The sequence below is a fragment of the Manacus candei genome, unplaced genomic scaffold, assembly GCF_025592945.1.
Source record: "Manacus candei isolate 608988 ecotype Guabito, Panama unplaced genomic scaffold, ASM2559294v1 h1tg000564l, whole genome shotgun sequence".
NCBI lineage: Eukaryota > Metazoa > Chordata > Aves > Passeriformes > Pipridae > Manacus > Manacus candei.
The window spans coordinates 1-25768 of NW_026138612.1; the positions used below are offsets into that span (position 1 = coordinate 1).

Sequence of the window (25768 nt, forward strand, 5' to 3'; positions counted from 1 at the left end):
CTCCCCTCGGGGGGGTCCCGCTGGGGGGTCCCAAAACTGAGCTGTGGCTGATCCGGGCCCCCCGCTGACTTCTGTCCCGAGAGGTGAGGGGGGCACAGGGACATGGGGGGGACATGGGGGGGGACAAGGATAATGGGGGGGACAGGGATATGGGGGGGACAGATAATGGGGGGGACATGGGGGGGGACAGGGACATTGGGGGGGACAGGGATATGGGGGGGAGAGGGACATGGGAGGGACAGGGACATGGGGGGGATATAGGGGGGACATTGGGGGGGACAGGGACATGAAGGGATATTGGGGGGGACAGGGATAATGGGGGGGACAATGAGGGGACAGGGATATTGGGGGCGACATAAGGGGGGACAAGGACATTGGGGGAACAGGGATATTGGGGGGAACAGGGATATTGGGGGGAACAGGGATATTGGGGGGAACAGGGATAATGGGGAGAACAGGATAATGGGGAGAACAGGGATAATGGGGAGGTCAACAGTGCCATTGGGGGTGGTGGCACTGAATGGGGGGGGTCACAGTGCCATGGGGGGGGGGTCACGGGGCCATGGGGGGGTCACAGTGTCATTGGGGGGTGGTGGCACTGAATGGGGGGGGGTCACAGTGCCCTGGGGTGCTCACAGTGCCCCCCCCTCACTCCCTTTCCCCCCCCCCCCAGCCTGGAGGGTCTCTCGGTGCCCCTGGATGGGGTGGGGCGGCTCCGCCCCCCCGGGGACGGTGACAATGACAATGCCAACAGTGCCAACAGTGCCAACAGTGCCAACAATGCCAACGCCAGCAGCCTCTTCGTGCTCCGGGGGGGCCCGGGGGGGGCCGGCACCCCCCCTCCTGCTCAGCCCGGCCCCCCCCTCGGGCCTGCTGGGCTGTGCCCCCCCCCTGCGGGGCTGCATCACCATCAGCAGGAGCTTCGAGCCCCCCCCGGCCCCGGGGAGCCCCCCCGGGACCCCCCCGGGGAGGAGGAAGAGGAAGAGGAAGGGGGAGAAGGAGCCCCCCGAGGTGGCCACGCCGGGGGGGCCCGGGGGAGGGGAGGAGGGGGAGGGGCCGGGACCCCCCCCCCGCGGTGCTGGGGGTCCTGAGGAGCCGGGGGGGGGCAGGAGGAAAAAGAAGAAGCACAAGAAGGAACGGGCTGAGTGACCCTGGGGGTCCCTGAGTGACCCTGAGTGACCCTGGGGGTCCCTGAGTGACCCTGAGTGACCCTGGGGGTCCCCTGAGTGACCCTGGGGGTCCCCTTACTGACCACGGGGGTCCCCTGAGTGACTCTGAGTGACCCCTGGGGGTCCCCAGAGTGACCCTGAGTGACCCTTGGGGTCCCCCCAGTGATCACGGGGGTCCCCTGAGTGACCCTGAGTGACCCTGGGGGTCCCCAGAGTGACCCTGAGGGACCCTGGGGTTCCCCCAGTGATCACAGGGGTCCCCTTACTGACCACGGGGGTCCCCTGAGTGACCCTGAGTGACCCTGGGGGTCCTCAGAGTGACCCTGGGGGTCCCCTTACTGACCATGGGGATCCCCTGAGTGACCCTGGGGGTCCTCAGAGTGACCCTGAGTGACCCTGGGGGTCCCCTGAGTGATCTTGGGGGATCCCCTTTACTGACCATGGGGGTCCCCTGAGTGACTCTGAGTGACCCTGGGGGTCCCCAAACTGACCCAGAGTGACCCTGAGGAGCTCCTGAGTGACCCTGGGGGTCCTCAGAGTGACCCTGAGTGATCACAGGGGTCCCCAGAGTGACCCTGGGGGTCCCCCAAACTGACCCAGAGTGACCCTGAGGGGCTCCTGGATGACCCTGGGGGGTTCCCAAGTTGGCCCAGAGTAACCCTGGGGGGTCCCCAAAGTGACCCCGAGTGCCCCCAGGGTGACCCTGGTGGTCCCTGAGTGCCCCCAGGTGCCCCCTGTCCCCCCCTCCTGACCCCAAGCCGCGTCCCCAATAAAAATCCTTTATTCCAACCCACCCTTTTGGGGGGATTTGGGGGGTTTTGCTCAGCGGGGGCCCTTCAGGAAGGGCTCGTGCAGGACGTCGAAGAGTCGCTTGCCTGGGGGGGACAAAGGGGCCCCTGTGTCCCCCCCATGCCCCTGTGACCCCCCATGCCCCTGTGACCCCCCATGTCCCCCAGTGCCCCCTCTGTCCCCCTGTGCCCCCCCATGCCCCTGTAACCCCCCCCCATGCCCCCCTATGTCCCCTGTGATCCCCCCACGTCCCCCAGTGTCCCCTCATATCCCCCCCATGCCCCTGTGACCCCCCCACATCCCCCAGTGTCCCCTCTATCCCCTCGTGTCCCCCTTGTGCCCCCCCATGCCCCTGTGACCACCCCCCATGTCCCCCAATGTCCCCTCTGCCCCCCATGCCACTGTGACCCCCCCTGTCTCCCAGTGTCCCCCCCATGCCCCTGTGACCCCCCATGTCCCCCAGTGTCCCCTCTGTCCCCCCATGCCCCTGTGACCCCCCCACATCCCCCAGTGTCCCCTCTGTCCCCCCATGCCCCTGTGACCCCTCCATGCCCCTGTGACCCCCCAGTGTCCCCTCTGCCCCCCCATGGCCCTGTGACCCCCCCCATGTCCCCCAGTGTCCCCCCCATGTCCCTGTGACCCCCCCCACACCCCTGTAACCCCCCCATGTCCCTGTGACCCCCCCACATCCCCCAGTGTCCCCCCATGTCCCTGTGACCCCCCCCGTGTCCCCTCTATCCCCCTATGTCCCTGTGACCCCCCCACGTCCCCCAGTGTCCCCCCATGTCCCTGTGACCCCCCCATGTCCCCCAGTGTCCCCTCTATCCCCCCATGTCCCCTCTATCCCCCCATGCCCCTGTGACCCCCCCACATCCCCCAGTGTCCCCCATGCCCCTGTAACCCCCCCATGTCCCCTCTGTCCCCCCCATGTCCCTGTGTCCCCCCAGTGTCCCCTCTGTCCCCCCAAGTCCCTGTGACCCCCCGTGTCCCCTCTATCCCCCCATGTCCCTGTGACCCCCCATGTCCCCTCTATCCCCCCATGTCCCTGTGACCCCCCATGTCCCTGTGACCCCCCATGTCCCCCAGTGTCCCCCCCGTGTCCCCTCTATCCCCCCATGTCCCTGTGACCCCCCCATGTCCCCCAGTGTCCCCCACATCCCCCAGTGTCCCCCCCATGCCCCTGTGACCCCCCCACGTCCCCTCTGTCCCCCCCCTCACCTTCTGGGGTCCCACGCCGGGACAGAGGGACAGATCCCCCCGGGCCGCGCCCACCACGCCCGCCAGCGACTGCAGGGGGGGGACACGGGGGGGGTCAGGGGCTTGGGGACACACCGGGGGGGTGGCACGTCCCCGAGGGGGGGGTGGCACGTCCCCGAGGGGGGGTCACTCACCCCAAAAGCGCTGAGGAGGCTCAGCACGTCCGTCTTGTTCACGGACTTGACGCTGGTCAGGCAGTCGGTCATCTGGGGACAGGGGGGGGACAGTGGGGACAGGGGAGGGGACAGTGGGGACAAGGGGGGACAGAGAGGACAGGGGAGGGGACAGTGGGGACAAGGGGGGACAGAGAGGACAGGGGAGGGGACAGTGGGGACAAGGGGGGGACAGTGGGGACAGGGGAGGGGACAAGGGGGGACAGTGGGGACAAGGGGGGACAGTGGGGACAGGGACAGGGGGGGACAGTGGGGACAAGGGGGGGACAGAGGGGACAAGGGAGGGACAGTGGGGACAGGGGTAGGGACAGAGGGGACAGGGACAGGGGTTGGGGACAGAGGGGACAAGGACAGGGGTTGGGACAGTGGGGACAAGAGTAGGGACAGGGGGTTGGGGACCATGGGGACGGGTTGGGGACAGTGGGGACAAGAGTGGGGACAGGGGTAGGGACAGTGGGGACAAGGGGGGGACAGTGGGGACGGGACAGGGGTAGGGACAGTGGGGACAAGAGTAGGGACAGGGTTGGGGACAGGGACAAGGGGTTGGAGACCATGGGGACAGGTTGGGGACAGTGGGGACAAGGACAAGGGTTGGGGACAGAGGGGACAAGGGTTAGGGATGGGGTGGGGACAGTGGGGACAAGAGTGGGTACAGGACAGGGGTAGGGACAGTGGAGACAAGGGGGGAACAGGGGGGACAAGGACAGGGACAGGACACAGGGCCAGGGGGGAGGGGACCCAACCGTTCCCAAATAGAGGACAGGGGGCAGGGGACCCCATTGTCCCCAAAGAGGGGACAGGGGACCCCACTGTCCCCCCAGAGGGCCAGGGGACACTGACCCTGGACAGGAAGTCCTGCTCCACCCTCTCCTTGAGCAGGTCTGGTGGTTTCTGCTCGTAGGCCTTGTAGGTCTCCAGGTACCGGCCGGCCTCCTCGGGGCTGGGGGGCACGGGGGGGTCAGGGGGGACAGCAGGGGACAGCAGGGGACAGGGGGACAGCAGGGGACAGCCCTTACCTCCAGGCCACCAGGAGGGTGCAGTCGGTGAGGATGCAAACCTTGGCCAGGTCCCTCAGGGACTGCTGGGGGTCCTTCTGGGGGGACAGGGGGACAAGGGACAGGGGGACAAGGGACAGGGTGAGGGTCCTGCTGGGGGGACAGGGGGACAAGGGACAGGGGGACAAGGGACAGGGTGAGGGTCCTGCTGGGGGGGACAGGGGGACAAGGGACAGGGGGACAAGGGACAGGGTGAGGGTCCTGCTGGGGGGGGACAGGGGGACAAGGGAGAGGGTGAGGGTCCTGCTGGGGGGACAGGGGGACAAGGGACAGGGTGAGGGTCCTTCTGGGGGGGACAGGGGGACAAGGGAGAGGGGTGAGGGTCCTGCTGGGGGGACAGGGGGACAAGGGACAGGGGGACAAGGGACAGGGTGAGGGTCCTTCTGGGGGGGGACAGGGGGACAAGGGAGAGGGTGAGGGTCCTGCTGGGGGAGGACAGGGGGACAAGGGACAGGGTGAGGGTCCTTCTGCGGGGGGACAGGGGACACAATGGACAGGGGTGAGGGGACAGAAGGGACAGAGGATCACAAGAGTGAGGGGACAGGGATGGTGGGCACAGGGGGATGAGACCAGGGAGGGGACAAGGCCAGGGAGGTGCCAAGGGGCCAGTGCCAAGGCCAGGGGGGTGACAGGGGGACAGTGCCAAGCCCAGAGGGCTGACAGGGGCCAGTGCCAAGGCCAGGGAGATGACAGGGGACAATGCCAAGCCCAGGGGGGTGACAGGGGGACAGTGCCAAGGCCAGGGGGGTGACAGGGGGACAGGACAAGCCCAGGGAGGTGCCAAGGGCACAATGCCAAGCCCAGGGCTCTGTCTCACCACGTCCACCTGCAGCAGCAGCACCTGCAGCGCGAAGCTCCGGCCCAGGCGCCGCAGCCGCTCGTGGATGTACTCGGGGTTCAGGTGGTGGTACCTCAGGCTGGGGGGGGGGGGGACACACACACGCTGAGAGGGGCTGGGGGGGCTTCAGGAGGACCCCCGGGACCCCCCCCCGAGGCTGTGTCACCTGAGGAACAGGGCACAGGTGCTCTGGCCCAGCACGTAATCCGGGACGATGTCCCCGAACTCCCACGGGACGTTGCGGACGAACTTCAGCACCGGGTTCCCGCGCTGGGGGGGGGACAAGGGGGGGCTTAGGAGGGTTTGGGGGGGTCTGGGGGGGACCCCCGGGGTCCTCCAGGGATCCTTCTTGTCCCAGGACACGCAGGGAGAGGGAGCTTGGGGGTCCTGAGACCCCCCACAGGAGAGGCAGCTTGGCCTCTCCTTTCTGTGTCCCAGCGGGACTTGCCCTCCCCATGGATTTGGAGGTGGGACCCCCCCGATTTTGGGGGACAGACCCCCCCCCCCGAGCCCCCCAGTTTTTGGGGACAGACCCCCCTGGAGCCCGCCAATTTTTGGGGACAAACCCACCTCCTGAGCCCCCCGATTTTGGGGGACAAGACCCCTCTGAGCCCCCCGATTTTGGGGGACAGACGCCACCTCGAGACCTGCAATACTGGGGGACAAACCCCACCCCCTGAGCCCCCCCATTTTGGGGACAGACCCCCTCCAAACCCCTCCATACTGGGGGACAAACCCCATCCCCTGAGACCCCTGATTTTGGAAGACAGACCCCCCTGGAGCCCCCCAATTTTTGGGGACAGACCCCACCTCCCGAGCCCTCCGATTTTGGAGGACAAGACCCCTCTGAGCCCCCCAAGTTTGGGGGACAGACCCCCTCCAAACCCCTCCATACTGGGGGACAAACCCACCTCCTGAGCCCCCCGATTTTGGGGGACAGACCCCCCCTCGAGACCTGCAATACTGGGGGACAAACCCCACCCCCTGAGACCCCCGATTTTGGGGGACAGACCACCCTTGAGACCCCCGATTTTGGGGGACAAACCCTGCCCCCTGAACCCCCCGATTTTGGGGGACAGACCCCCCCAAATCCCTCCATACTGGGAGATGGGACCCCCCCCAAACCCCACGATATTGGGGGACAGACCCCCCCCCAAATCCCTCCATACTGGGAGATGGGACCCCCTAAACCCCACGATACCAATGGACAGACCCTCCCCCCCAAACCCCACAATACCAATGGACAGACCCCCCCCAAACCCCACAATACCAATGGACAGACCCCCCCTCCCCGAGCCCCCCCCATATCACGACACGACCCCCCCCCCCTCCTCGAGCCCCCCCCTGACCTGGCGGGGGCTGACGATGATGGAGCTGCTCTTGGTGCCCGGTTTGGGGGCGGGCAGAGGGGGGGGCACCTCCCCGGGGGTGGGATTTTGGGGGGGTCCGGAGGGGGGGGTCGTTTCGGGGGTCCCCGAGCGTTGAACCACGTACTCGGCGTAGGAGCCGCGACCCCCCGACCCCGGGGGGGGCTCCGGGGGGGGCACCGGGGGGGGGGCCGCGGAGGAGGGTCTGAAGAGCGACGGGATCTGGTGGGGAGGGGTCAGATGGGCGTGGGGACCCCCGAAACGACCCCCCCCCCCTCGGGGACTCCCCCAGCCCGGTCGCCCCCCCCCCCCTCGGCCCCTTCCCGGTCTCCTGGGGGGGTCCCCGGTCCCGTCTCCCCCACCCCGGTCACCCGTGGGACTCCCCACCCACCCCCGGTCACCCGTGGGACACCCAGACCCCTCCACCACCCCTGGTCACCCGTGGGGCTCCCCAGACCACCCCACCCACCCCCGGTCACCCGTGGGACCCCCAGACCCCCTCACCCACCACCGGTCACCCGTGGGACCCCCAGACACCCCCCCCGACTTCCCGGTCGCCCCCCCTCCCACCCCCGGTCACCCGTGGGACCCCCCCAGACCCCCTCACCCATCCCTGGTCACCCGTGGGACCCCCAGACCCACCCACCCACCCCCGGTCACCTGTGGGACCTCCCAGAAGCCCCCACCTACCCCCGGTCACCCGTGGGACCCCCAGACCCTCCCCCCCCACTCCCGGTCCCCCGTGGGACCCCCAGACCCCCCTCCTCTCATCCCCGGTCACCCGTGGGACCCCCAGACTCCCTCACCCACCCCCGGTCACCCGTGGGACCCCCAGACCCACCCACCCACCCCCGGTCACCCGTGGGACCTCCCAGAAGCCCCCACCTACCCCCGGTCACCCGTGGGACCCCCAGACCCCACCCCCGGTCACCAGTGGGACCCCCCAGACCCCCCCCCCTAACTTCCTGGTCGCCCCTCCGCCCCCCCGGTCACCCGTGGGACCCCCAGACCCCCCCACCCACCCCCGGTCACCCGTGGGACCCCCAGACCCCCCCCCCTAACTTCCTGGTCGCCCCCCCGCCCCCCCGGTCACCCGTGGGACCCCCAGACCTCTCCTTTCCCTGCTCGCCCCCCCCTCATGTCCCTTCCCCATCACTTGTGGGGTCTCCACTCCCACCCCCCCCACTCCCGGTCCCCCGTGGGACCCCCCGTGGGACCCCCCTCCCCTCTCTCAGCCCCCTCCCCCGGTACCGGGGGGTCTTCGGGCCCCTCCTGTCTCAGCGTGAAGCGGCGCCGCTTCCCCGCCGGGGGCGGGTCGGGCTCGGGCTCCGGGTCCATGGTGGGGGGCTCGGGGGGGCTCGGGGGGTCCCCCGGGGTGGGTTCGGGGGTTCCGGGTGGTTTGGGGGGGTCCCGGGTGGGTTTGGAGGGTCCTGATGGATTTGGAGGGTCTCGAGTGGGTTTGGGAGGTCCCGGTGGTTTTGGGGGGGTTCCCGGTGATTTGCGGGGTCCTCGGTAGATTTGGGGGGGGTCCTGGTGGTTTTGGGAGGTCCCCGGTGGATTTGGGGGGGTCCGGTAGTTTTGGGGGGATCCCGGTGGATTTGGGGGGGGTTCCGGGTGGATTTAGGGGGGGTCTCGATGGATTTGGGGGGGTCCGGTGGATTTGGGGGGGTCCGGTGAATTTGGAGGGTCCCGGTGGTTTTGGGGGGGTCCCGGTGGATTTGGGGGGGGGGCCGGGTGGATTTGGGGGGTTCCGGTGGATTTGGGGGGGGGCCGGGTGGATTTGGGGAGGGTCCCGGTGGATTTGGGGGGTTCCGGTGGGTTTAGGAGGATCCCGAGTGGTTTGGGGGGGTCCCGGGTGGGTTTAAGGGGGTCCCGATGAATTTAGGGGGGGGTTTCCCGGTAACCGCGGAAGGGGCGTGGCCACCGCGCAGTTTGTCCCGCCCCCTCCTCCCGCTCCGCGCGGTCATTGGTCTCCTCGGGCCCCGCCCCTTTGACGGACAGCCCCATCAACCAATGGGCGCGGGCGCTGGGAGGCCACGTGTCCGACTGCGCTGTGTCACGTGAGGGGGCGGGGCCTCCCGGGGGCACGGGGCTGAGGGGCGGAGCCAGCGGCGGAGTCACGTGACGGGAGAGGGGGGGGACACGGACCCTCCCCCCGCTCCTGGGACCACCCGGGACCCCCCAAAACCCCCGGGACCCCCCCAGGAAGGGTCCCGGGACCGGGAATGATCCAGGGACACCCCCGGGACCCCCCCAGGAAGAGTCCTGGGACCGGGAATGATCCAGGGACACCCCCGGGACCCCCCAGGAAGGGTCCCCGGACCGGGAATGATCCAGGGACACCCCCGGGACCCCCCCAGGAAGAGTCCTGGGACCGGGAATGATCCAGGGACACCCCCGGGACCCCCCCAGGAAGAGTCCCGGGACCGGGAATGATCCAGGGACACCCCCGGGACATCCCGGGAGGGACCCCCGGCACCCCCCCCCCCCCGCCCAGAGGGACCCCCGGGACCAGCCCCCTCCCCATAAGCACCGGGGGGGGGGGACACACACCTGGGACCCCCCTCCTGGGGCCGGATCCCACCCCAGGAGCACCAGCAGGACCCCCAGACCCCCCCCCAGCACCCCAAGGGGGGCTCAGGGTCTCCCAAAAGGGGGTTCAGGGTGTCCCCCACCCCAAAAGGGGGGTCAGGGTGCCCCAAAAGGGGGTTCAAGGTGACCCCCGCCCCAAAAGGGAGTTCAAGGTGACCCCCACCCCAAGGGGGGCTCAGGGTGCCCCAAAAGGGGGTTCAGGTTTTCCCCCACCCCAAGGGAGGCTCAGGGTGCCCCCCACCCCAAAAGGGGGGTCAGGGTTCCCCCCGCCCCAAGGGAGGCTCAGGGTGCCCCAAAAGGGGGTTCATGGTGTCCCCCACCCCAAAGGGGGTTCAGGGTTCCCCCCTCCACCTAAGGGGGGGCTCAGGGTGCCCCCCCCTTCCCTCTACACGACCCCCAGGGGTCCTTCTCCAGTGGGGTCCGGTGGGGAGAGACCCCAAAGGGGGGACCCCAAGTGCTCTGCAGGGTAGAGACCCACCCCAAAAGGGTCTGGGGGGGCACAGTTGGGGGACCCCAAATGGTCTTTGGAGTAGAGACCCCCCCTAAAAGGGTCGGGGGGGCACAGTTGGGGGACCCCAAATGGGTCTTTAGAGTAGAGACCCCCCAAAAGGGTCAGAGGGGGGTAAAGAGGGGGACCCCAAATGCTCTTCAGGGTAGAGACCCCCCCCTCAAAAGGGTCAAGGGGGAACATAGAGAGGAACCCCAAATAATCCTTAGAGTAGAGACCCCCCAAAAGGGTCAGAGGGGGGTACAGAGGGGGACCCCAAATGCTCTTCAGGGTAAAGACCCCCCCTCAAAAGGGTCAGGGGGTCAGAGAGGGGGAACCCCAAATGGTCCTTAGAGTAGAGACCCCCCCAAAAGGGTCAAGGGGGTGCAGAGGGGGAACCCCAAATGGTCTTTAGGGTAGAGACCCCCCCAAAAGGGTCGAGGGGGCACAAAGGGGACCCCAAATGCTCTGCAGGGTAGAGACCCCCCCTAAAAAGGATCGGGGGGGCACAGAGGGGACCCCAAATAGTCCTTAGAGTAGAGACCCCCCTAAAAAGGATCAGGGGGGCACAAAGGGGACCCCAAATGCTCTGCAGAGTAGACACCCCCCCCCCAAAAGGGTCAAGGGGGAACATAGAGAGGAACCCCAAATAATCCTTAGAGACCCCCCCCCAAAAGGGTCAGAGGGGGCACAGAGGGGGAACCCCAAATGGTCTTTGGAGTAGAGACCCCCCTAAAAAGGATCAGGGGGGCACAAAGGGGACCCCAAATGCTCTTCAGGGGGGTTCCCAGTTGAGGCAGGAGGGTCTTTTTTTTCGGTGTTTTTTTTCGGGGTTGAAATCAGCTCTTTTTATGGAAGAGGCGACGCTGCCGCGAGAACTCCGAGAGGGAGACGCTGCCCTAAAACACACCCGGCACGATGGGAATGGGATGGAGCCACAACGGGGGGGGGGGGGAAAAATGTGAAACACAGCCATGGGGGGGCCCCCCCAGACCCCCCTCCCTCCCCCCCAAACCCGCGGGGGGGCGGGGGAGGGTCCCCGAGGGGAGGGGGGGGAGGAGAAACCAAAAAAAAAAACCCCCCAAACCCAAACCCGCCCGGTCCCGGCCGCTCCCCGCGGAGAGAGGAGGAGGAAAAGGGGGGGTTAATCCTTCTTCTTGTCCTCTGGCGGCTTTCTCCTCGCCCGGGGGGGGGGCTCAGGGGGCCCGTGGGGGGCCGGGAGGGGGGCGGGGGGGGTGGCCTGGGCCTCCCCGCTGACCCCGAACTCGTTGACGCGCGTGAGGTCGACGCGGTAGATCCAGCGCTGGTAGAGGTAAATGAAGAACACCACGTCTGGGGGGGAGGTGGGGAGGGGGCAGAAAGGGGGGGGGGGGGGGGGTGAGAGGCTGGAAAAAAAGAGGAGCAGGACCCCCAACCCCTCGTGGAATCGGAGAATCCCAAACTCAGCCGGGTTGGGAGGGACCTGCGGGATCGTCCGTCCAACCCCGGATCCAACCCCGCCGTGGTTCCCCAGCCCCTGGCACTGAGGCCACATCCAGGGATGGAGAACCCACCCCCTCCCTGGGCAGCCCATCCCAAGGGCTGAGCATTCCCTCTCTGGAAAGGAATTCTTCCCAATATCCAACCTAAACCTGCCCTGGCACAGCTGGAGACCCCTCTTGTCCTGGGAGAAGAGCCTGATCCCACCCGGCTCCAACCTCCTGGCAGGGAGTTGTGCAGAGGGATGAGATCCCCCCTGAGCCCCCTCCTGTCCAGGCTGAGCCCCCCCAGCTCCCTCAGCCTCTCCTGGAATCCTGGAATCCTGGGATCAGTTGGAAAAGCCCTCTGGGATCATCCATCCAACCCCGGATCCAACCCCCGCCGTGGTTCCCAGCCCCTGGCACTGGTGCCACATCCAGGGATGGAGAACCCACCCCCCTCCTGGGCAGCCCATCCCAAGGGCTGAGCATTCCCTCTCTGCAAAGAATTCCATCCAATATCCAACCTAACCCTGCCCTGGCACAGCTGGAGACCCCTCTTGTCCTGGGAGAAGAGCCCGATCCCACCCGGCTCCCCCCTCCTGGCAGGGAGTTGTGCAGAGGGATGAGATCCCCCCTGAGCCCCCTCCTGTCCAGGCTGAGCCCCCCCAGCTCCCTCAGCCTCTCCTCACAGCACTTGTGCTCCAGTCCCTTCCCCAGCCTCGTTGCTCTCCTCTGGCCCTGCTCCAGCCCCTCCATGTCCTTCCTGAGCTGAGGGCCCAGAACTGGACACAGCACTCCAGGGGTGGCCTCACCAGGAAAAAATCACTCCCTTGGCCCTGTTGGCCACCCTGCTCCTGCTCCAGGCCACGATCCATCGGCCCTCTTGTCCCCCCTGGGCACCCTCTGGCTCCTGTCCAGCCTCCTGTCCATCCCAAATCCCAGCTCCCCTCCTGCCTCTGTCCATCCCAAATCCCAGCTCCCCTCCTGCCTGGCTGCTCTCCACCCCCCTCTGTCCATCCCAAATCCCAGCTCCCCTCCTGCCTCTGTCCATCCCAAATCCCAGCTCCCCTCCTGCCTGGCTGCTCTCCAGCCCCTCTGTCCATCCCAAATCCCAGCTCCCTTCCTGCCTCTGTCCATCCCCAAATCCCAGCTCCCCTCCTGCCTGGCTCCTGTCCAGCCCCTCTGTCCATCCCAAATCCCAGCTCCCCTCCTGCCTGGCTGCTCTCCAGCCCCTCTGTCCCCAGGGGGTTGTTGTGTCCAAAGGTCAGGACCCAGCCCTTGGCCTGGTTGACCCTCATCCCCTTGGGATCAGCCCATGGATCCAGCCCATCCAGGTCCCTCTGCAGAGCCCTCCTGCCTTCCAGCTTGGGGTCATCTGCAAATTTGCTGATGATGGACTCGATCCCCTCATCCAAATCATCAATAAAGACATTAAACAGGACTGGGCCCAGCTCTGATCCCTGGGGACACCCCTGGGGATGGATCCCAGCTGGATGCAGCTCCATCCCCACCCCTGATCCATAAGGACACCCCTGGGGATGGATCCCACCTGGATCCAGCTCCATCCCCACCCCTGATCCATAAGGACACCCCTGGGGATGGATCCCAGCTGGATGCAGCTCCATCCCCACCCCTGATCCCTGGGGATGGATCCCACTTGGATCCAGCTCCATCCCCACCCCTGATCCCTGGGGACACCCCTGGGGATGGATCCCAGCTGGATGCAGCTCCATCCCCACCCCTGATCCCTGGGGATGGATCCCAGCTGGATGCAGCTCCATCCCCACCCCTGATCCATAAGGACACCCCTGGGGAATGGATCCCACCTGGATGCAGCTCCATCCCCACCCCTGATCCCTGGGGATGGATCCCACCTGGACACAGCTCCATCCCCACCCCTGATCCCTGGGGATGGATCCCAGCTGGATGCAGCTCCATCCCCCACCCGTGATCCCTGGGGATGGATCCCACTTGGATCCAGCTCCATCCCCACCCCTGATCCCTGGGGACACCCCTGGGGGATGGATCCCAGCTGGATGCAGCTCCATCCCCACCCCTGATCCCTGGAGATGGATCCCAGCTGGATGCAGCTCCATCCCCACCCCTGATCCATAAGGACACCCCTGGGGATGGATCCCACTTGGATCCAGCTCCATCCCCACCCCTGATCCATAAGGACACCCCTGGGGATGGATCCCAGCTGGAAGCAGCTCCATCCCCACCCCTGATCCCTGGGGACACCCCTGGGGGATGGATCCCAGCTGGAAGCAGCTCCATCCCCACCACTGATCCATAAGGACACCCCTGGGGATGGATCCCAGCTGGATGCAGCTCCATCCTCACCCCCTGATCCCTGGGGATGGATCCCACCTGGATCCAGCTCCATCCCCACCCCTGATCCCTGGGGACACCCCTGGGGATGGATCCCAGCTGGATTGCAGCTCCATCTCCACCCCTGATCCCTGGGGACACCCCTGGGGATGGATCCCAGCTGGATGCAGCTCCATCCCCACCCCTGATCCCCTGGGGATGGATCCCAGCTGGATGCAGCTCCATCCCCACCCCTGATCCCTGGGGACACCCCCTGGGGATGGATCCCAGCTGGAAGCAGCTCCATCCCCACCCCTGATCCATAAGGACACCCCTGGGGATGGATCCCAGCTGGATCCAGCTCCATCCCCACCCCTGATCCCTGGGGACACCCCCTGGGCTGTCCTGGGACACCCCACGGATCCAAGGTGCCCTGGTGCCCCCCCCAGCCCCCCGAGCCCCCCGTACCGTCCCGCAGGCAGCCTATCCTGTACATCATGGGCATCTTGATGACGAAGGCGAACAGGTCGTCGATGAAGGTGTTGAGGGCCTTGTAGGTCAACATGCGCCAGGGCAGGTGGGCCACCGACTTCAGCTTGTAGTTGATGAACAGCTGGGGGGTCATGGTGATGAAGCCTGGGGGGGGGGAGAGAGAGAGAAACCACCCCTGAGGAGCTGGGGGAGCCCGGGGATACCCCAAAGGAGATCGTGCTCTCCGTCCCGAAAATACTCCAAGGAGGTCCTGGAGATCATCCCCTCCATCCCAAAAATACTCCAAGGAGGTCCTGGAGATCATCCCCTCCATCCCAAAAATACTCCAAGGAGACCATGGAGATCATCCCCTCCATCCCAAACACCCCAAAGGAGACCATGGAGATCATCCCCTCCATCCCAAACACCCCAAAGGAGACCATGGAGACCATCCCCTCCATCCCAAACACCCAAAGGAGATCCCAGATCCCATCCCCTCCATCCCAAACACCCCAAAGGAGACCCCAGATCCCATCCCCTCCATCCCAAACACCCCAAAGGACACCATGGAGATCATCCCCTCCATCCCAAACACCCCAAAGGAGACCATGGAGACCATCCCCTCCATCCCAAACACCCCAAAGGAGATCCCAGATCCCATCCCCTCCATCCCAAACACCCCAAAGGAGACCCCAGATCCCATCCCCTCCATCCCAAACACCCCAAAGGGACACCATGGAGATCATCCCCTCCATCCCAAACACCCCAAAGGAGACCATGGAGACCATCCCCTCCATCCCAAACACCCCAAAGGAGACCCCAGATCCCATCCCCTCCATCCAAACACCCCAAAGGACACCATGGAGATCATCCCCTCCATCCCAAACACCCCAAAGGAGACCATCCCCTTCACCCCAAACACCCCAAAGGAGATCCTAGAGTCCATCCCCTCCATCCCAAACACCCCAAAGGAGATCATGGAGATCATCCCCTCCATCCCAAACACCCCAAAGCAGACCCCAGAGCTCATCCCCTCCATCCCAAACACCCCAAAGCTCATCCCCTCCATCCCAAACACCCCAAAGGAGATCCCCTCGATCCCATTCCATGGGAATTCCATGGGAATTCCAGCACTCACCGAAGGTGAGGAGGAACCCGTAGAGCATGCTGAGCACCCCACATCATGGAGATCATCCCCTCTATCCCAAACACCCCAAAGGAGATCCCAGATCCCATCCCCTCCATCCCAAACACCCCAGAGGAGATCCCAGATCCCATCCCCTCCATCCCAAACACCCCAAAGGAGATCATGGAGACCATCCCCTCCATCCCAAACACCCCAAAGCAGACCCCAGAGCTCACCCCCTCCATCCCAAAACACCCCAAAGGAGATCCCCTCGATCCCATTCCGTGGGAATTCCGTAGGAAGCCCGGCACTCACCAAAGGTGAGGAGGAATCCGTAGAGCATGCTGAGCACCCACATCATGGAGACCATCCCCTCCATCCCAAACACCCCAAAGGAGATCCCAGATCCCATCCCCTCCATCCCAAACACCCCAGAGGAGATCCCAGATCCCATCCCCTCCATCCCAAACACCCAAAGGAGATCATGGAGACCATCCCCTCCATCCCAAACACCCCAAAGCAGACCCCAGAGCTCACCCCCTCCATCCCAAACACCCCAAAGGAGATCCCCCTCGATCCCATTCCATGGGAATTCCATAGAAACCCCGGCACTCACCGAAGGTGAGGAGGAAGCCGTAGAGCATGCTGAGCACCCACATCATGGAGACCATCCCCTCTATCCCAAACACCCCAAAGGAGAGCCCAGATCCCATCCCCTCCATCCCAAACACCCCAAAGGAGATCCCCTCCATCCCATTCCATGGGAATTCCATGGGAACTCCAGCACTCACCGAAGGTGAGGAGGAAGCCGTAGAGGCATGCTGAGCACCCCACGAGTACCAGCCCTTGTGCTCCAGGTACAGGAGGCTGTACACACGGCGTAGCAGCCCAGCAGAGGGAACAGGATCCACGAGAAGGTACCGGAATGCCATCTGGGAAAAGGCATTCCCAGAATTCCAGCCCCCCCCACCAAGGGCAGAGGGAAGGGGGGGATGGTACTGGAATGCCATCTGGGAAAAGGTATTCCCAGAATTCCAGCCCCCCCCCCACAAGGGCAGAGGGAATGGGGGATGGTCCCCGAATGCCATCTGGGAAAAGGCATTCCCAGAATTCCAGCCTCCCCCACCAAGGGCAGAGGGAATGGGGGATGGTACCTGGAATGCCATCTGGGAAAAGGCATTCCCAGAATTCCAGCCCCCCCCCCCAAGGGCAGAGGGAATGGGGAATGGGTACCGGAATGCCATCTGGGAAAAGGCATTCCCAGAATTCCAGCCCCCCCCCCCCAAGGGCAGAGGGAATGGGGGATGGTCCCCGAATGCCATCTGGGAAAAGGCATTCCCAGAATTCCAGCCCCCCCCACCAAGGGCAGAGGGAAGGGGGGATGGTACTGGAATGCCATCTGGGAAAAGGCATTCCCAATGCCATCTGGGAAAAGGCATTCCCAGAATTCCAGCCCCCCCAAGGGCAGAGGGAAGGGGGGATGGTACTGGAATGCCATCTGGGAAAAGGCATTCCCAATGCCATCTGGGGAAAAGGCATTCCCCAGAATTCCAGCCCCCCCAACAAGGGCAGAGGGAATGGGGGATGGTACCGGAATGCCCATCTGGGAAAAGGCATTCCCAATGCCATCTGGGAAAAGGCATTCCTGGAATTCTGGACCCCCCTCAAGGGCAGAGGGAAGGGGGGATGTTGGGGGGGGAAGAGGGGGAGGTAGAGGAGGGTCGGTCTGGGGGGGGCCAGGTGGGTTTGGGGGGGACAGAGGGGGTGGGAGGGAGGGAGAGGGAGCAGAGGGAGAGGGAAAGGGAGCAGAGGGGACAGAGGGAGTGGGAGGGAGAGGGGACAGAGGGGACAGAGGGGACAGAGGGAGAGGGAAAAAGGGAGCAGAGAGGACGGGATGGAGGGGATGGGGTGGGAGGGGATACAGGGAGAGGGAGGGAGAGGGGACAGAGGGGACAGAGGGAGAGGGAAAAGGGAGCAGAGGGCACAGGATGGAGGGGATGGGGGTGGGAGGGGGGAGAGGGAGCAGGAGGGAGAGGGAAAAGGGAGCAGAAGGGACAGGAGGGAGAGGGAAAAGGGAGCAGAAGGGACAGGAGGGAGAGGGAAAAGGGAGCAGAGGGGATAGAGGTGAGAGGAGGGACAGGGAAAAGGGAGCAGAGGGGACAGGAGAGAAGGGATGGAGTGGGAGGGGATAGAGGGAGCAGGAGGGAGAGGGAAAGGGAGCAGAGGGGACAGAGGGGCAGGGGAGGGGGATGGGGTGAGAGGGGACAGAGGGAGCAGGAGGGAGAGTGGATAGAGGGGACAGAGGGAGAGGGAGAAGGGAGCAGAGGGGACAGGGATGGAGGGGATGGGGTGGGAGGGGAGAGAGGGAGCAGGAGGGGAGGGGGAAAGGGAGTGGAGGGGGACAGAGGGAGAGGGAGAAGGGAGCAGAGGGGACAGGAGAGAAGGGATGGGGGTGGGAGGGGAGAGAGGGAGGCAGGAGGGAGGGGGGAAAGGGAGTGGAGGGGACAGGGGGGAGAGGGAAAAGGGAGTGGAGGGGACAGAGGGAGCAGGAGAGGGAGGGGATGGGGTGGGAGGGGGCAAAGGGAGCAGGAGGGAGAGGGAAAAGGGAGCAGAGGGGGACAGAGGGAACAGGAGGAAGGGGATGGGGGTGGGAGGGGACAGAAGGACCAGGAGAGGGAGGGGACAGGGCTGGGGGGGGGACAGAAGGACCAGGAAAGGGGGGACAGGGATGGGGGGGGACAGAAGGACCAGGAGAGGGAGGGGACAGGGCTGGGGGGGACAGAAGGACCAGGAGAGGGAGGGGACAGGGCTGGGGGGGGACAAAAGGACCAGGAAAGGGGGGGACAGGGATGGGGGGGGACAGAAGGACCAGGAGAGGGAGGGGACAGGGCTGGGGGGGGACAAAAGGACCAGGAGAGGGAGGGGACAGGGCTGGGGGGGAGACACTGGGACGAGGCCAGTGAGGGCCAGGGCTGGGAAATGGGGGCCCAGCGAGCCAAGGAGACCCATCCCCGGGTGGGAAAGGCCCCCAAACGACCCCCCCACCATCACAGACCCCCCCCCAGCACTCACATCATCGTAGACCTTGGTGGAGGACTCGATGTAGGTGGACTTGTCCTTGAAGGTCACCCGGGGCAACACTCCGGCCACCTTGTGCTCCCGGTCCAGCTGGGGGGGGACAGGAGGGGACAGGGGGGGACAGGAGGGGTCAGGGAGGGACATGGTGGCACCAGGAGGGTCTGGGGGCACCGGATCCCCCCCCTCTTTCCAAATCCCACCCCGATGGGGAGATGGAAAGGGAAGAGACAAACCCTCCACCCCCAGCCCAGGGATGCTCCGAGGAGGTCGTGGAGAGCAGCCCCTCCTTCCCAAATATTCCAGGGAGATCATGGAGAGCAGCCCCTCCTTCCCAAATATTCCAGGGAGATCATGGAGAGCAGCCCCTCCTTCCCAGTTATTCCAGGGAGATCATGGAGACCATCCCCTCCTTCCCAATTATTCCAGGGAGATCATGGAGAGCAGCCCCTCCTTCCCAGTTATTCCAGGGAGATCGTGGAGAGCAGCCCCTCCTTCCCAAATATTCCAGGGAGATCGTTGGCTCCATCCCAAAAATGCCCCAAGGAGACCACGGAGATCATCCCCTCCTTCCCAAAAATCCTCCAAGGAGATCATGGAGATCATCCCCTCCATCCCAAAAATCCTCCAAGGAGATCATTCATTCCTTCCTTCCCAAAAATACTCCAAGGAGATCATGAAGACCATCCCAAAAACCCTCCAAGGAGATCATCCCTTCCTTCCCAAACCCTCCAAGGAGATCATGGAGACCATCCCAAAAACTCTCCAAGGAGATCATGGAGACCATCCCCTCCATCCCAAACCCTCCAAGGGGATCATGGACACCATCCCCTCCATCCCAAAAACCCTCCAAGGAGACCATGGAGACCATCCTAAAAACCCTCCAAGGAGATCATGGAGACCATCCCAAAAACCCTCCAAGTAGACCATGGACACCATCCCCTCCATCCCAAATCCTCCAAGGAGATCATCCCCTCCATCCCAAAAACCCTCCAAGGAGATCATCCCCTCCATCCCAAAAACCCTCCAAGGAGATCATGGAGACCATCCCAAAAACCCTCCAAGGAGATCATGGACACCATCCTAAAAACCCTCCAAGGAGACCATGGAGATCATCCCAAATACTCCAAGGAGATCATGGAGACCATCCCCTCCATCCCAAATCCTCCAAGATCATGGAGACCATCCCCTCCATCCCAAATCCTCTAAGGAGACCATGGACACCATCCTAAAAACCCTCCAAGGAGATCATAGAGACCATCCCAAAAACCCTCCAAGGAGATCATGGAGACCATCTCCTCCATCCCAAAAACACTCCAAGGAGATCATGGACACCATCCCCTCCATCCCAAACCCTCCAAGGAGATCATGGACACCATCCCAAAAACCCTCCAAGGAGACCATGGAGATCATCCCCTCCTTCCCAAAAACCCTCCAAGGAGATCATGGACACCATCCCAAAAACCCTCCAAGGAGATCATGGACACCATCCCAAAAACCCTCCAAGGAGATCATGGACACCATCCCCTCCATCCCAAACCCTCCAAGGAGACCATGGAGACCATCCCAAAAACCCTCCAAGGAGATCATAGAGACCATCCCAAAAACTCTCCAAGGAGATCATGGACACCATCCCCTCCATCCCAAAAACCCTCCAAGGAGACCACGGACACCATCCCCTCCATCCCAAACCCTCCAAGGAGACCATGGACACCATCCCCTCCATCCCAAACCCTCCAAGGAGACCATGGACACCATCCCCTCCATCCCAGACCCTCCAAGGAGACCATGGACACCATCCCCTCCATCCCAAACCCTCCAAGGAGATCATGGACACCATCCCCTCCATCCCAAAAACCCTCCAAGGAGACCATGGACACCACCCCCTCCATCCCAAACCCTCCCAGACCACGGAGCCCGCCCCCTCCACCCCCCGGGTGACTCACCCGGACGTCCATGACCTTTGTGATCTTCCAGAGGTCGATGAGGAGCCCGATGAAGACGCTGACCTGCACCACGAAGTTGGTCTCGTTGTCCAGGATGTACAGAAGGACCACCAAGGACTGGAAGACCCCGAAGAAGACGGAGCGCACCGAGAGCCCCTCCAGGGACTGCCGGCTGTTCCAGAACTGGATGTCTGGGGAGGACACACAAAAAGGGCTCCAAACCATCAACTCCCACCTCCAGGGAGGGGTTTTCCCGGCCCTGGATCCCCGTGAATTCCCAAATCCCACCGTTCTTGAAGGCCAGGAACTCGAAGACGCTGTGGACGATGGAGACGACGATGGTCAGCGCCAGCAGGTAGGGGTTGGTCTCCAGCAGGGCCACCTGGAACGGGCACCAAAAGGCTCCAGCCCATCTCCTTCCCGAATATTCCAAGGGGATCATCAGCTCCATCCCAAAAATACTCCAGGGAGATCATCAGCTCCATCCCAAAAATACTCCAGGGAGATCGTCCCCTCCATCCCAAAAATACCCCAAGGAGACCATGGAGATCATCCCCTCCATCCCAAAGACTCCATGGAGATCATCCCCTTCCCAAATACTCCAAGGAGACCATGGAGATCATCCCCTCCATCCCAAAGACTCCAAGGAGATCGTGGAGATCATCATCTTCATCCCAAAAATACTTCAAGGAAATCATCAGCTCCATCCCAAAGACTCCAGGGAGATCATCCCCTCCATCCCAAACGCCCCAAAGGAGACCATGGAGATCATCCCCTTCCCAAATCTTCCAAGGAGATCATGGAGATCATCCCCTCCATCCCAAAAATACTCCAAGGAGATCCTGGAGTCCATCCCCTCCACCCCAAAAATACTCCAAGGAGATCCTGGAGACCATCCCCTCCACCCCAAAAATACTTCAAGGAGATCCCAGAGCTCATCCCCTCCATCCCAAACACCCCAAAGCAGACCCCAGAGCTCACCCCCTCCACCCCAAAGGAGATCCCAGAGCTCATCCCCTCCATCCCAAACACCCCAAAGCAGACCCCAGAGCTCACCCCCTCCATCCCAAACACCCCAAAGCAGACCATCCCCTTTATCCCAAAAATACTCCATGGACATCATCAGCTCCACCCCAAACACCCCAAAGGAGATCCCAGAGCTCACCCCCTCCATCCCAAACACCCCAAAGGAGACCCCAGAGCTCATCCCCTCCATCCCAAACACCCCAAAGGAGATCCCAGAGCTCATCCCCTCCATCCCAAACATCCCAAAGGAGATCATCCCCTCCATCCCAAAAACACCCCAAAGGAGATCCCAGAGCTCACCCCCTTCACCTCAAAGGAGATCCTAGAGTCCATCCCAAACACCCCAAAGGAGATCCCAGATCCCATCCCCTCCATCCCAAACACCCCAAAGGAGATCATCCCCTCCATCCCAAACACACCCCAAAGGAGATCTTGGAGACCATCCCCTCCATCCCAAACACCCCAAAGGAGATCTTGGAGACCATCCCCTCCATCCCAAACACCCCAAAGGAGATCCCAGATCCCATCCCCTCCATCCCAAACATCCCAAAGGAGATCATCCCCTCCATCCCAAAAACACTCCAAGGAGATCTTGGAGACCATCCCCTCCATCCCAAACACCCCAAAGGAGATCATCCCCTCCATCCCAAAAACACCCCAAAGGAGATCTTGGAGACCATCCCCTCCATCCCAAAAACACCCCAAAGGAGATCTTGGAGACCATCCCCTCCATCCCAAATCCTCCAAGGACATCCTGGAGACCATCCCCTCCATCCCAAAACCACTCCAAAGGACACCACCCCCTCCACCCCCCCCCAAACCCCCCCAGAGGAGCCCCCTCCCCTCTCCCCGACCTTGACCGAGTCCTGCTCCTCGTCCGACTGCTCGTACAGGTCCTCCCCCAGGAAGTTCCAGGGGGACTTGGAGCTCTGGGCGGCGTAGAGCTGCCAGCGCCACAGGGACAGGGGGCAGAAGGACAGGCGGAAGGGCAGGCGCTGCAGGCTCTCGTTGATGGGGAAATAGTCCTTCTGCAGGTTCCAGTAGTCGTTGAAGTACAGGATGGGGAAATAGTCCCCGCTCAGCGCGTCGAACTTCACGTCTGGGGGGGAGACGGGGGGTGAGAGGGACCCCCGGGGTCGGGGGGGCTCCTCCATCCTCAGTTTTGGGGTCTCTCTCTCCATTGTGTCTCCATCCTTAATTTTGGGGTCTCTCTCTCCATTGTGTCTCCTCCATCCTAATTTTGGGGTCTCTCTCTTCATTGTGTCTCCATCCTTAATTTTGGGGTCTCTCTCTCTCCATTGTGTCCCTTCCCACTCCAGTTTTGGGGTCTCTCTCTCCATTGTGTCTCCTCCATCCTTAATTTTGGGGTCTCTCTCTTCATTGTGTCTCCATCCTTAATTTTGGGGTCTCTCTCTCCATTGTGTCTCCATCCTTAATTTTGGGGTCTCTCTCTCCATTGTGTCTCCTCCATCCTTAATTTTGGGGTCTCTCTCTCCACTGTGTCTCCATCCTTAATTCTGGGGTCTCTCTCTCCATTGTGTCTCCCTCGACCCAGTTTTGGGGTCTCTCTCTCCATTGTGTCTCCTCCATCCTTAATTTTGGGGTCTCTCTCTCCACTGTGTCTCCTCCATCCCCAGTTTTGGGGTCTCTTTCTCCATTGTGTCTCCTCCATCCCCAGTTTTGGGGTCTCTCTCTCTCTCCATTGTGTTTCCTCCATCCTTAATTTTGGGGTCTCTCTCTCTCTCCATTGTGTCCTTTCCCACCCCAGTTTTGAGAGACCTCCAGGTTCTGGGACCTTCCAGTTTTGGGGTTTCTCTCTCCATTGTGTCTCCTCCATCCTTAATTTTGGGGTCTCTCTCTCCACTGTGTCTCCTCCATCCTTAATTTTGGGGTCTCTCTCTCTCTCCACTGTGTCTCCTCCATCCTTAATTTTGGGGTCTCTCTCTCTCTCCACTGTGTCTCCTCCATCCTTAATTTTGGGGTCTCTCTCTCTCTCCATTGTGTCTCCTCCATCCTTAATTTTGGGGTCTCTCTCTCTCTCCATTGTGTCTCCTCCATCCTAATTTTGGGGTCTCTCTCTCTCTCCATTGTGTTTCCTCCATCCTTAATTTTGGGGTCTCTCTCTCTCTCCATTGTGTTTCCTCCATCCTTAATTTTGGGGTCTCTCTCTCTCTCCATTGTGTCCTTTCCCACCCCAGTTTTGAGAGACCTCCAGGTTCTGGGACCTTCCAGTTTTGGGGTCTCTCTCTCCATTGTGTCTCCTCCATCCTTAATTTTGGGGTCTCTCTCTCCACTGTGTCTCCTCCATCCCCAGTTTTGGGGTCTCTCTCTCTACTGTGTCTCCTCCATCCTTAATTTTGGGGTCTCTCTCTCTCTCCATTGTGTCTCCTCCATCCTTAATTTTGGGGTTTCTCTCTCCATTGTGTCTCCTCCATCCCCAGTTTTGGGGTCTCTCTCCATTGTGTCTCCTCCATCCTTAATTTTGGGGTCTCTCTCTCTCTCCATTGTGCCCCTTCCCACCCCAGTTTTGAGGGACCTCCAGGTTCTGGGACCTTCCAGTTTTGGGGTCTCTCTCTCCATTGTGTCTCCTCCATCCCCAGTTTTGGGGTTTCTCTCTCTATTGTGTCTCCTCAATCCTTAATTTTGGGGTCTCTCTCTCTCCATTGTGTCCCCCCTGCCCCAGTTTTGAGGGACCTCCAAGTTCTGGGACCTTCCAGTTTTGGGTTCCCCCCTTATTGGCCCCCAAACCCTCTCCCAGCACCGGGACCCCCCCCCCCCCCCAGTTTTGGGGTCTCTCTCTCCACTGTGTCCCTCCCACCCCAGTTTTGGGGTCTCTCTCTCCACTGTGTCCCCTCCATCCCCAGTTTTGGGGTCTCTCTCTCCATTGTGTCCCCTCCCACCCCAGTTTTGGGGTCTCTCTCTCCATTGTGTCCCTCCCACCCCCAGCTCTGAGTTCCCGGCATTCCCGGTGTTCCCACTGCTCCAGGGGTCCTCCCCCTCCCAGTTCTGACCCCCCTGCCCCAGTTTTGGGTGTCCCCCCCAGTTGTGACCCCAAAATCCCCCCGGGAGACCCTCCCAGCTCCCGGGGACCCTCCCCCTGTTCCCTGCAGGACCCTCCCAGGACAGGAAGTTTTGGGATGCTCCCGGAATTCCCAGTGTTCCCACTGCTCCAGGGGTGCTCCCCCTCCCAGTTCTGACCCCCCTGCCCCAGTTTTGGGTGTCCCCCTCCAAGCTGTGACCCCAAAATCCTCCTGGGAGACCCTCCCAGCTCCCGGGGACCCTCCTGATCCCCATGGGACAAGGAATTTCGGGATGCTCCCGGCATTCCCGGTGCTCCCACTGCTCCAGGGGTGCTCCCCCTCCCAGTTCTGACCCCCCTGCCCCAGTTTTGGGTGTCCCCCTCCAAGCTGTGACCCCAAAATCCTCCTGGGGGACCCTCCCAGCTCCCGGGGACCCTCCCCCTGTTCCCTGCAGGAGCATCCCAGGCCAAGGAATATCAGGATGCTCCTGGAATTCCCGGTGTTCCCACTGCTCCAGGGGTCCTCCCCCTTTCAGTTCTGACCCCCCTGCCCCAGTTTTGGGTGTCCCCCTCCAAGCTGTGACCCCAAAATCCCCCTGGGAGACCCTCCCAGCTCCCGGGGACCCTCCCCCTGTTCCCTGCAGGAGCATCCCAGGCCAAGGAATATCGGGATGCTCCCGGAATTCCTGGTGCTCCCACTGCTCCAGGGGTGCTTCCCCTCCCAGTTCTGACCCCCCTGCCCCGGTTTTGGGTGTGTCCCCCCCAGTTGTGACCATCACCCTCCCCAAAATCCCCCTGGGAGACCCTCCCAGCTCCCGGGGACCCTCCCAGGCCAAGGAATTTCGGGATGCTCCCGGCATTCCCGGTGCTCACACTGGTCCAGGGGCGGGGGGACGCTGCCCTTCACCCAGGGCGTGTGGTCATCCACCATGTTGATGGTCAGGTTGGGGTGCCAGTGGGAAATCACCTCCACGGGGCCGAAATCCTCCGCCCTCTGCAACGGGAACGGCGCCGGATCCGGGAACGGCGCCGGATCCGTCAAACCCCAACGGGGAGAGGGGAAGGGGAAGGGACAACCCACCCCCCAGGCCAGGGAAGCTCCGAGGAGGTTGTGGAGAGCATCCCCTCCCTCCCAGTTATTCCAAGGAGATCATCAGCTCCTTCCCAAAAATACTTCAAGGAGATCATCAGCTCCTTCCCAAAGACTCCAGGATCATGGAGATCATCCCCTCCTTCCCAAAAAGCCCAAGGAGATCACAGAGAGCATCTTCTCCTTCCCAAATATTCCATGGAGATCATCCCCTCCTTCCCAAAAACCCTCCAAGGAGATCATGCTCTCCATCCCAAAAATCCTCCAAGGAGATCACGGAGATCATTTCCTCCATCCCAAAAATACTTCGAGAGATCATCAGCTCCATCCCAAAGACTCCAGGGAGATCGTGGAGAGCATCCCCTCCATCCCAAAAACCCTCCCAGTAGATTATTTCCTCCATCCCAAAAATCCTCCAAGGAGACCATGAAGATCATCCCCTCCTTCCAATTATTCCAAGGAGATCATCCCCTCCTTCCCAAAGACTCCAAGACCATAGACACCATCCCCTCCATCCC

At 62.8% G+C, this 25768-nt stretch overlaps 2 protein-coding genes and 2 long non-coding RNA genes across 11 annotated transcripts in view; 1 reads left to right on the forward strand and 3 right to left on the reverse strand.

The window, feature by feature from the left end:
• LOC127466020 (uncharacterized) lies at window positions 1–1958 on the forward strand. 7 transcript variants are annotated; one of them, XR_007902563.1, is made up of 4 exons: window positions 1–83; window positions 674–1300; window positions 1467–1528; window positions 1626–1958. It is a non-coding gene; the product is annotated as an uncharacterized LOC127466020 (long non-coding RNA). The 7 variants fall into 7 exon arrangements; XR_007902568.1 differs by lacking the exon at window positions 1467–1528 and having other exon boundaries at window positions 1688–1855; window positions 1897–1958; XR_007902567.1 differs by having other exon boundaries at window positions 674–1259; window positions 1457–1528.
• LOC127466021 (uncharacterized) lies at window positions 1020–1813 on the reverse strand. 2 transcript variants are annotated; one of them, XR_007902570.1, is made up of 4 exons: window positions 1640–1813; window positions 1399–1585; window positions 1201–1274; window positions 1020–1161 (listed from the first exon to the last, which is right to left on the reverse strand). It is a non-coding gene; the product is annotated as an uncharacterized LOC127466021 (long non-coding RNA). The 2 variants fall into 2 exon arrangements; XR_007902569.1 differs by having other exon boundaries at window positions 1399–1543; window positions 1640–1672.
• Window positions 1959–2005: 47 nt separating the features above from the next.
• Window positions 2006–8071, reverse strand: ERCC1 (ERCC excision repair 1, endonuclease non-catalytic subunit). The gene is made up of 9 exons (XM_051776614.1): window positions 7900–8071; window positions 6631–6870; window positions 5448–5551; window positions 5261–5360; window positions 4405–4481; window positions 4229–4328; window positions 3350–3421; window positions 3177–3245; window positions 2006–2044 (listed from the first exon to the last, which is right to left on the reverse strand). The coding sequence occupies exons 1-9, from the start codon at window positions 7984–7986 to the stop codon at window positions 2006–2008; spliced, it is 888 nt and encodes a 295-aa protein (XP_051632574.1). The 5' UTR covers window positions 7987–8071.
• A 2491-nt stretch (window positions 8072–10562) lies between these two features.
• The window catches only part of LOC127466018 (putative lipid scramblase CLPTM1), a 29700-nt gene continuing 14494 nt past the window's right edge, over window positions 10563–25768 (reverse strand). Inside the window, 11 exon segments of the mRNA XM_051776612.1 lie at window positions 10563–11059; window positions 13966–14133; window positions 15711–15770; window positions 15924–15969; window positions 15972–16007; window positions 16009–16026; window positions 18167–18262; window positions 20116–20306; window positions 20404–20497; window positions 21996–22240; window positions 25034–25154. Of these exon segments, the coding sequence (XP_051632572.1) occupies window positions 10872–11059; window positions 13966–14133; window positions 15711–15770; window positions 15924–15969; window positions 15972–16007; window positions 16009–16026; window positions 18167–18262; window positions 20116–20306; window positions 20404–20497; window positions 21996–22240; window positions 25034–25154 (1263 nt within the window). The 3' untranslated portion in view covers window positions 10563–10871.